At 50.4% G+C, this 9,923-nt stretch overlaps 1 protein-coding gene and 1 pseudogene across 1 annotated transcript; one reads left to right on the forward strand and one right to left on the reverse strand.

Moving 5' to 3' along the window:
- Positions 1–4,117: 4,117 nt before the first annotated feature.
- On the reverse strand, positions 4,118–5,801 carry LOC103078031 (ribose-5-phosphate isomerase-like; annotated as a pseudogene).
- A 1,128-nt stretch (positions 5,802–6,929) lies between these two features.
- LRRC3C (leucine rich repeat containing 3C) lies at positions 6,930–9,368 on the forward strand. Its single transcript, XM_007465179.1, has 2 exons — positions 6,930–7,000; positions 8,567–9,368. Exons 1-2 carry the CDS (start codon positions 6,981–6,983, stop codon positions 9,366–9,368), a joined length of 822 nt encoding a protein of 273 aa, XP_007465241.1. The 5' UTR covers positions 6,930–6,980.
- Positions 9,369–9,923: the final 555 nt, after the last annotated feature.

The following is a 9,923-nucleotide window of genomic DNA, read 5'->3' on the forward strand; positions in this document are numbered from 1 at the left end:
CTGCTGAACTTCCTTCCAAGGTCACATCTTTGGGGCATGGAGTTACTCCCCTTGGAGGAAGGAGCTGTGACTCGGTCCGCCCAGGGTGGGGGCCTGAAGGACCTACTTTCTGGGACCCTGAACTTGGGAGCCAGGCCCTGACGTGCCTCAGCCTCTTCCCTGTCCCACCATCATAGACACATTGAACATCAGGCTGGTAGGGATCTCAGAGGCCATGAGGTCCAGAGAATCAAAGACCCAAGGGAATCGGGAAGGGATGTGCCCAGTGGCACAAATGTCTGATGATCTTGGGCTCTTCCAAGCATAGCTCCTTCAGTCCCATGCTCTGGCGTCCAGCCAGGCCCTCATCACCTCCCACCTGGACTGTTGCAGTAACTGGTCTCTCTTCCACCAATACATCCCTCTCACAGCCAGCAACATGATCCAAATATCAAAGGTAATTTTAAAACCCTTCAATCGGGCTTCCCTGGTGGCGCAGAGCCCATGTTCCGCAACAGGAGAAGCCACTGCAGTGAGAAGCCTGCACGCAGCAACAAAGACCCAATGCGGTCAAAAGTAATTAAATAAATAAATAAATTTATTTAAAAAAAATAACCGTCAATCCATCAGCCATGGAACCAAGTCCTAAATCTTACATGGTGTGTTAAGACCACAGGGATCTGGTCCCTTTCCACTTTAACTGCAGCCTTTGACACCACCCCTTCTGCTCTACTGTCTAGGAGAAGCCAAGCCTTCTCATGCTCCCTTGACCCTGCACATACACTGCTGCTTCACCTGATGAACTGAGCCTTAAAGACCCAGCTCAAATGCTACTCCTTGGTAAAGCCTTCCCTAACATCCTGGAAAAGTTAGTGTATCAGGTAAGAATGCTCTCAGTTAAAAGCAACAGAAAACCCAAGCAAAGGAATTTTTGTGACCCTAGGTTGCCATCAGAATCTCCTAAGGATCTTTAAAAAGTCCTATCACCGTACACATGCCAGATCAATTTAATCAGAATCTCTGAGGTGGACCCAGGCATCCGTAATTTTCAAAACCTCCCACATTCGAATGTGCAGCCAAGTTGAGAAGCACTGAATGAAGCAGGAGATTATTTTTCTCACATAGTGAGTCCAGAGGTAGGCAGCTGCCTGTGTCGGTTGAGCGGCTCAGCAATATCCAGGCCAATGTCTCAGTGATACTCTTCACCTCTCCTTTCGGCTTTGCTGCCTCAGGGTCACAAAAGACTGTAGTTGACCCTTCATGTTCAAAGCCTGAAGAAAGCTGTACGGAGAAGGGGAGGGCCCAAACCACCCTCTTTTATGAGCATATCAAAGACTGTCCTAGAAACCCCTTTAGCAGACTTCTGTTTAGACATCATTGATCACAGTGGACCACGCCCAGCTGCCAAGGTGTCTGGGAAAGTGGACGAGATTTCTGACAAACTGAGAGGACCAATCAGCTCTGTCATGAGGGACGGAGCACATTGCTACTCCCAAAACAGTGTGTTTTATCAAGGAAGGAGCTTAAGAATGGATACTGAAGGGTGGCAGAATACACCACCCCAGGGGCTTCCCTGGCGGTGCAGTGGTTAAGAAGCCGCCTGCCAATGCAGGGGACACGGGTTCGAGCCCTGGTCGGTGAAGATCCCATACCCCGCGGAGCAACTAAACCCGTGCGCTACAACTACTGCAAGCCCACGCACCTAGAGCCCGTGCTCCGCCACGAGAGAAGCCACTGCAGTGAGAAGCCCACGCGCAGCAACGAAGAGTAGCCCCCACTCGCCGTAACTAGAGAAAAGCCCACGCGCAGCAACGAAGACCCAACACAGCCAAAAATAAAATAAATTTATAAAAAAAAAATACACCACCTCAAAATATGCCACTTGGGCGTAAGGATTATTTTGAGCAGATGCAAGAAGAGCATCCTAATCTCCCCTTTTCGTCCAGAAAACAGGAGACCAAACCCCCATGTGAAAGATGCCCTCCCTGTATGGGGAGAAAAGAAACGTTCTTCAACGGAGAATCAAAGCCAAGAGAATTCTGTACAAACAGGCCTTGTTAAAATAGTTTTTCCCTTCCTTTAAACTCCCCGTATATTTTAGTCACTTTGCTTCAATCACTGCTTTTTATTCAACCTAGTATAAAAGTATTAATGTTTTACCACTTCCTAGGTCTTCATTTCTTTATGAGGGCTCCCGTGTCATTAACATAAAAATTTTTTTTTTTATAAATTTTTTTAAAAATGTTTTAATTGAAGTATAGTTGATTTTTTTTTTTTTCTTATGGCCGCGCCACACCCCTTGCAGGATCTTAGTTCCCCCAGCAGGGATGGAACCCGGGCCCCCTGCAGTGGAAACGCAGAGTCCTAACCACTGGACCGCCAGGGAAGTCCCATTGAAGTCAAGTCGATTTACGGTGTTTCAGGTGCACAGCAAAGTGAATCAGTTACACATACAGTAGGACTTTACAGTAAGACCTTGTTGTTTATCTTTTTTGTATATAGTAATGTGTATCTGTTCATCCCAAATCCCCAATTTATCCCTCCCCTTCCAAGACATATAAATGTGTACGCTTTTCTACTGTTCATCTGTTTTATGGTACTTTAATTCCCAGGCCCACCTGAAAAGCCCTAATTGGGTAGAGGTTAAAATGTCGCCCCCCGCGCCCTCCCCCGACAACACCAGCAGATTCTGCCACAGTGACTTTAACCTCTCTCTGGGCTTCACAGCTCTGGGCTTCACACATTGGTTCTGGCAGACATCACATTAAAGGCACTGTGCAGACGTGTGTCCACACGTCCATGTCTCCCTCTAGACTGGCAGTTCTTTTTTCTTTTTTTATTTCAAAATGGCACCACACTGTTTTATTTCAGCCCTCAAACAACATAAAGAGGTAACAACTTCTGACGCCATGCAACTAACAGTAAAGGAACAAAAAAATATTTTATTTTATTTTTTTATCGGAGTAGAATTGCTTTACAATGTTGTGTTAGTTTCTGCTGTAGAACAAAGTGAATCAGCTATATGTATATATATATCCCCTCCCTCTTGGACCTCCCACCATCCCACCCTCACCATCACCCCCTGTGTCCACAAGTCCGTTCTCTACATCTGCATCTTTTTTCCTGCCCCGCAAATAGGTTCATCGGTACCATTTTTCTAGGTTCCACGTATATGCATTAATATACGATATTTGTTTTTCTCTTTCTGACTTACTGCACTCTGTATGACAGACTCTAGATCTATCCATGTCTCCTAGGTTCCACGTATATGCATTAATATACGATATTTGTTTTTCTCTTTCTGACTTACTGCACTCTGTATGACAGACTCTAGATTCATCCACATCACTACAAATGACCCAACTTTGCTCCTTTCTATGGCTGAGTAATAAGGGAACGAAAAAAATATTAACAACAAAAACAGTCTTTGAAAGGTTGCTCACAGCAGTAGGTTGGCAGCAGTGGCAAGTATTTCTGGCCAATGGCTTCCAACAAGCGGGGTCTGAACGAACCCCCTCATCTCAGCAAAAGAGCTCCCACATTTTCCCTCGATAGTTTACACACTCTGCGTCACGAGTGCCACGCCACTACACTCACCAGACTTTTGTAATTCACATCTTAAAACATGTAACTACATGTTGTGCGTAATGCAACAAAAACTGAAAACAAAACAGTGTGGCAGAAAAGTAAACAAATCCAGTGTTTCCAGTAAGGCATCAGGGAATCACTGCTGGCTGTGCCCTTCGTTTCACCAGTTTAAAGAGAAGTTTGATTTATATCTCTCAGCAAACCCAACATTCAGAAGCTTAACCAGCAGCCTCAAGTTAAAAGTTTAAAAGACAGTCCTCCTTTCTTTTGGTAAATGGTTCATATACAACATGAAATCAAGTTCTACTTTATAAAAAAAACTGAGTATTTTTAACAGCAAAAATATATGTGTTTGTTTGTATTTCTCTTTTTAAAAAAGACATTTAATAACAATAAGTCAGAGGACAGGATTTAACCTTCAACCCCCCCACCCTGACAAGCTGTCTACATGGCACAGATACTTAAAGGCAAAGGCTCCTGGAGAGGCATGTCCGCCGCGGCGGTGGGCTGGGGACGTGAGGGGAACACACTCCGCTCCTGCAGGGCCACTTTAGAAAGGCTTCTCCCTCATGTTCACCGAGCCGTCCTGCATCCCAAAGTAGACTCTCTCCGCCATGCTGATGAACAGGCCCGTGTCCACCACACCTGGGATCATTTTGATAGCTGTGTTCCCTTCACTCCATTTGTGGACCCCGTCAAACTTCCAGTCCAGGATAAAATTCCCATTACAGTAAGTCCCCTACATACGAACCTTCAAGTTGCGAACTTTCAAAGATGCGAAAGTGCGTTCACATGTCCAATCACGCAAGTTAGTTCATGTGTCTGGCGTACATTGTCACATGCGGGCATCCTCTGCAAGTTGTTGTGCTTTTATGTACTTTACTGTACAGTGCTGTTGCTGTGCAACATGAGGAGCTTACTAATGAAGACCTGGTGGAATTGGAGGCCTAGAGAAAGGACAAAGAGAGACAAGAGGAAGAAGTAAGTGAAGAACCAAAGAGATTCAGGATGCAAGAAATGGCAAGGGGATTTTTTTTATCTGAGGAGGCACTGTTAGTTTTGAAGCACAGGACCCGAACGTAGAAAGGTTCACGAAGGTTGCAGCTGCCGTTCAGGATGCAATCCAATGCTACCATGTCATCTATGATGAGAAAAAAAGAGCTACTACCCAGACACCCCTGGATCATTTTTTCAAGAGGGTAGATAGAATTGAATCCGGCAAGGAATCAGAACATGTGCCATCGACATCAGGCATGAGTGAAATTGCAGCCTGCCCTCCGTCTCCTATTGTTGACGATCCTTCAGCTCTACCATCTCGCACCTCCTCTCCCTCCTCCAGTCAGTAACTCTTCTTGCCTGTTCACTCGATACAGCCCCTGTGTGCCAGCTGTTGTACTGTACTACTGTACTTTTCAAGGTACTGTACTGTAAGATTAAAAATGTTTTCTTTAATTTTTGTGTTTGTTTTTTATGTATTATTTGTATGAAAGTATTATAAGCCTATTACAGTACAGTACTATATAGCCAATTGTGTTCATTGGTACCTAGGCTAACTTTGTTGGACTTATGAACAAATTGGACACATGAATGCGTTCTCAGAACGGAACTCATTCATATGAGTTCTGTTCATATGGATAACAGGGGACTCACTGTATCCATCACCAAGGGATCTGCCTTGTTGATGGCCATTTGAAGTTCAATCACACCCCCAAACTTCTAGGTCACAGCTCGGCTCACTAGGACACAGGCCATCGGGATGACCTTGATGGGGGTTCCCCTTGTGCCACTGATTCCCTGAGGTTCTTTGAATCTTTCCTGAAATTGGTGATCACAGTGAAGCAACTGGCATTGCCAGCCACAATTTTCTCCTGAGTCAGGCAGCCTCTACTGCCCTTGATGAGATTGAGATCAACATCTACCTCATCAGCACCATCGATGGTGAGGTCAGTCTCTGGGTGTCGGTCCAGGTCACCGAGAGTTCAGCCATACTGCAGGATGAGCTGACGGGCCTGGAAGGAAGTGGGAATACAGACGGGGTTCAGATTCTCTTGTTTCACCCTTTCAGCTATTTGCTGCACAGCGTGGACAACTGTAAAACCACTCCCAATCCCCAGCACTTGGTTATTCCTCACGTGGTTCTCCACCGCTGCACGGCCTGCCAGCTTCTTGGCCTCCTCAACCTTGGACATGATGGAGGGGGCCAGGCAGATGCTATTAGCGTCCCCGCCACCAGTACTTGTCTAGACCGGCAGTTCTTAACTCAGGCTGCACGTTAGAAATACCTGGGGAGCTTTTTAAAATACACCAGGGCCTAGACCCCATCCACAGAGATTTTAACTAAATTGGTCCAGGTAAACCCAAGCATAACTAATTTTAGAAGCTCCCCCAAGTGATTCTAATGTGCTGACTGGGTGAACCACTGGGTTAACCACAGCCATCTGAGACCCTCAGAACAGGGGCTGAATCTTGAGCACAGTACTACTTATAACATGGGGCTCGCAGGAAACCCTCACTGAACGGATGGATGAATGAATGAATGGCAGGGAAGAACTTCTGCTCCAACCTTGTCAACCCCCAGTCTGCACTGTGCACCGTCCTGAGTGTGGTTCCTCCCTCCTCTCTGTTCTCCCTTCTCTACTGAGCACTGCACTTAACCACCCTCACGTGGATCACGTCCATGAGCCAGCTGGACCCTCCTAGGTGAGCAGACTTCCTACCTCTCCAGCAGCTGCTGTGCTGGAAACCCCAGTCCCACTCTTTCCTGGTAGCTGGCCTAGTCGGAGAAGGAGATAACTCACCTCTTGTGCCTTAGTTAAAGTCCCTGCCCAGTGTGACGCGAGAGCAGTGGGAGGGGTAGGCTTCCATGTGCTTCCTCTTCTGCATTCAGGCCCAATCCCAAAATGGACTCCCAAGTATTCAGTGGCAGAGTGCCTGGCCTAACTAACAAGCAACCACAGACACAATGTTCACTTCTCCTGCCCAGGTGTAAAAAGTGTGTCTTATCTGATTCCTTGGACAAATGGGAGTCTGAGAAATGACCCTGTTGATGTCACCAGAATGAGTCAGTGGTAAATACATGCCCACAGGTAACATCATCCAGTATCCTACCCTCTGATTCTGGCTTCCATCACGCGTCTGAAATTGCTCATTCAAAGGTCACCTACAGGGCCAGCTTCAGCGGCCTGCAACCTGTGCAGTCCCACAGGGCCTCACGCCCTGCATTCAGAAGGGCCCTGCACCTGGTTTTACGACGTGCTGTTGTTGCCGTCTTGAAATTCTTAACAGTTTTGAACAAAGGAGCCCCACATTTTCATTTTGCACTGGGCCGTCACTTCTGTTGTCTGATCCTGGTCACCCATAGTCTCTTACAAAATCCAGCAAGGTTTTCCTTCTCAGAAAGGTCTCCACAGCGTATGACCTCAGTCTCCTTTGTGCAAATCTCTGTGACACCCAGTCTTCTGTTCCCTTCCCTTACATTAAAAAAGGGTGGTGTGACGGGGTGGCATGGCTGCACATGATGGTAGGGATCAAAAGGCCCTGGGGAATAAGTCGTACAAGCCCTCCTTGGCTCCCGGGCCTGAAGGAGAGTTAACACTACCAACTTGGGAGCTCAAGACCCCAGCAAACTAAGAGAATCCGAGTCAGCTCCAATCCAGAACAGAAAATCAGCGTGAAAACTTGTAGATGACCGTACTGGACTTCGGAAACCTTGAAGAACCCCTTCCAACTCCTTGAGGAGCCGTCTACCAACAGTGCAGAGAATTAACGCAGTGCCTCCTGCCAGGCAAGGAGGTCAGGTACCATGCGAGGAGCCAGAAGATGAGGTCCTCTGCAGAGAGAGAGACAAGTTTTCCAAGGAAAAGGCTGAGGAAAGTTTGTTCACCACGGAAGAAGGTGCACTGTAGGAGGGCAGAAGGGAGGTATGGAGCTGAAGGGAGATGAGTTCAGGAGACAGTGGATGTGAGAGGGGGCCCACCCCAGTTCTGCCCCCCAGGCCTTCCAAGCAGGGATCCTTCTGCTCAACCAGGCTCTGGGCAGAGGGCAGAGGTTCTAAGAGGCAGAGTTTCAGCCCCGGCTGGGAGAGGAAGGATGGAGGATAGCATGTCAAGGCCTTGGAAGGGGAGCCTGAGGCAGGGAATGGAATTGGGGCCCAGTCTTCCCAAGGCAGAGCTCATCAGGGTCCGGGATCTGCCCTCTCTTGGCATCGCCTGGCCAGACCATGGCTCAGGTATCTGACACCTGGGGCCTGGAGTCACATGCCAGGAAACCCAACACTCTTGGGCCCCAACCCCCAACTTCCAGCAGCTACAAGCGAGCGAGCAAGGCTTCTGGAGGAGGAAGCGGGTCTCCAGAGCCGAGCAACAGGGAGGCTACTTCCGGGGAGACGGCAGCGCAGGAGAAGGCTCTCCCACCAACAGGGGTGAGAGGCTGGGAGGAGGAAGGAGAGGACAGGGAGGAAGAGTGGGGCGGAGAGGACAAAGCCGGGATGGGCAGAGGGGCGGACGTTCCAGGAGAAAGGGTGAACGGGTACAGAAGCTGGGGCCTGAATCACCTAGCCTAGCTGGATGCTGCAAAGCCCTGTTGCTGATTGGGCCCTCTGGTGCCTACCTGGCCCACCTGGCAGCCATCCAGGTAGGCTGGCAGGAAAAGCCTGTATTCCAATGAAGGAAATCAGTACATGAGCAGAAGCAGACACTGAGAAGCCCCCAGACCCAGAATGACCAATAGGGCTTTGGACCAAGAGACTTCATAGATTAGCCTTCCAGAATCAAAGAGACCCCAGAAGAGTCTCAGGCCCAGGGGACCCTCTACCCAAAGGGCCCAATAAGGAGTCTTGGACCCCAAAGAAGCAAAAAAGCCACCCAGGCCTGAGAGAGCTCCCAAAGGAGAGGCCCCGGCCCAAAAGGAATCCACAGGGGGACTTCAGGAAGAGAATGCTGGCCGTGGGAATGGAATTCTCTGGGCTCATTCTTCATTTATGGGGCTTTTTCTTACCCAGATCCTACTCCACTCCAGGACTATGCCAATCTGTGGCCATGCTCCCACCAGCTGGTCACCTCCTGTCCCTGCTGCTGGTGATAGGCACGGGGGGTACTGTGCCCAGCCCCCGGCTGGCTCCCCAGGGCTGCTACGTGGCAGAAGAAGCTGGGGAGCGGACATTCCGCTGCAGCCAGGCAGGCCTGAGGGCTGTGCCCACCGGCATCCCTAACGACACCCGCAAGCTCTACCTGGATGCCAACCGGCTGGCGTCCGTGCCGGCTGGGGCCTTCCAGCACCTGCCTGTCCTGGAGGAGCTGGATCTATCCCATAATGTCCTTGCCCACCTCTCAGGGGCCGCTTTCCAGGGCCTGGCGGGCACGCTGCGCCACCTCGACCTCTCTGCCAACCAGCTGGCCTCGGTGCCCGTGGAGGCCTTTGTGGGGCTGCAGATCCAAGTGAACCTGTCTGCCAACCCGTGGCGCTGCGACTGTGCCCTCCAGGAGGTGCTTCAGCGGGTGAGGCTGGCACCGGGCACTGGGACGGGCATCGTCTGTGGCCCAGGATCCCGATCAGACCTCGTGGGGCAGGAGTTCCTGCCGCTGGTTGGGGAGGAAGAGCTGTGTGGGACGGGGCGGGGCGGGGCCCGGCACAGCACCGACGTGGCCCTGCTGGTCACCATGGGGGGCTGGCTGGTGCTGGTGGTGGCTTATCTGGCCCAGTACGTGTGGCAGAACCGGGATGGGACCCGACGTCCCCTCAAGCGGGCCCCCGCGCTGCCTGTGCCCTCTGAGGACTCCTCTACCCTCAGCACAGTGGTCTGATGACCAGGGCTACTCTTCCGGCCCTGCACCCCACACCCCTGCTCCTATGCCCTCTCCTCTCCTCCCACCCCTTCTGCCTCCTCTGCAGCCCCTTCCCACCCCCCAATTCCACCTCCTTCCTCCTCTGTCTCCCGAAACACCTGATCTCTCTCACTCCACCAGCACCATCTTTGGTGCCTGGGAGTTTTGATGCTGCCTCTGGGTCTGGATTGTGCTAGACTCAGAGACCCAGAGCTTCTGAGTCTGCAGTGATGGGGGGACCACAGAACAGAGGATGATGGTAGATGGTCACGTGTGCCAACTTGGAGGTAGGAGCAGGCAGCTTGAGAGCGTGGCGGAGGTGATCTCAAAGGCTGCGCTGTATGGATGTTTGAACTGACTCTGCAAGAATGAGGGGGGCTTTGGGCAGAAGAGGGAGGCCCCCAGCTGAAAGATGGTGGACCAAGACAAAGAAGATGTAAAACAACTTGGAATGTCTGGGCAGCGGCAAGACATATCTGGGGCCTGGAGGAGAGAGCGCATAGCGGGGCAAGGCGATGGTGGGACCAAGCTGGC

The sequence above is a fragment of the Lipotes vexillifer genome, unplaced genomic scaffold (genome assembly GCF_000442215.2).
Source record: "Lipotes vexillifer unplaced genomic scaffold, Lipotes_vexillifer_v1.1 scaffold591, whole genome shotgun sequence".
NCBI classification, from domain to species: Eukaryota; Metazoa; Chordata; class Mammalia; order Artiodactyla; family Lipotidae; genus Lipotes; species Lipotes vexillifer.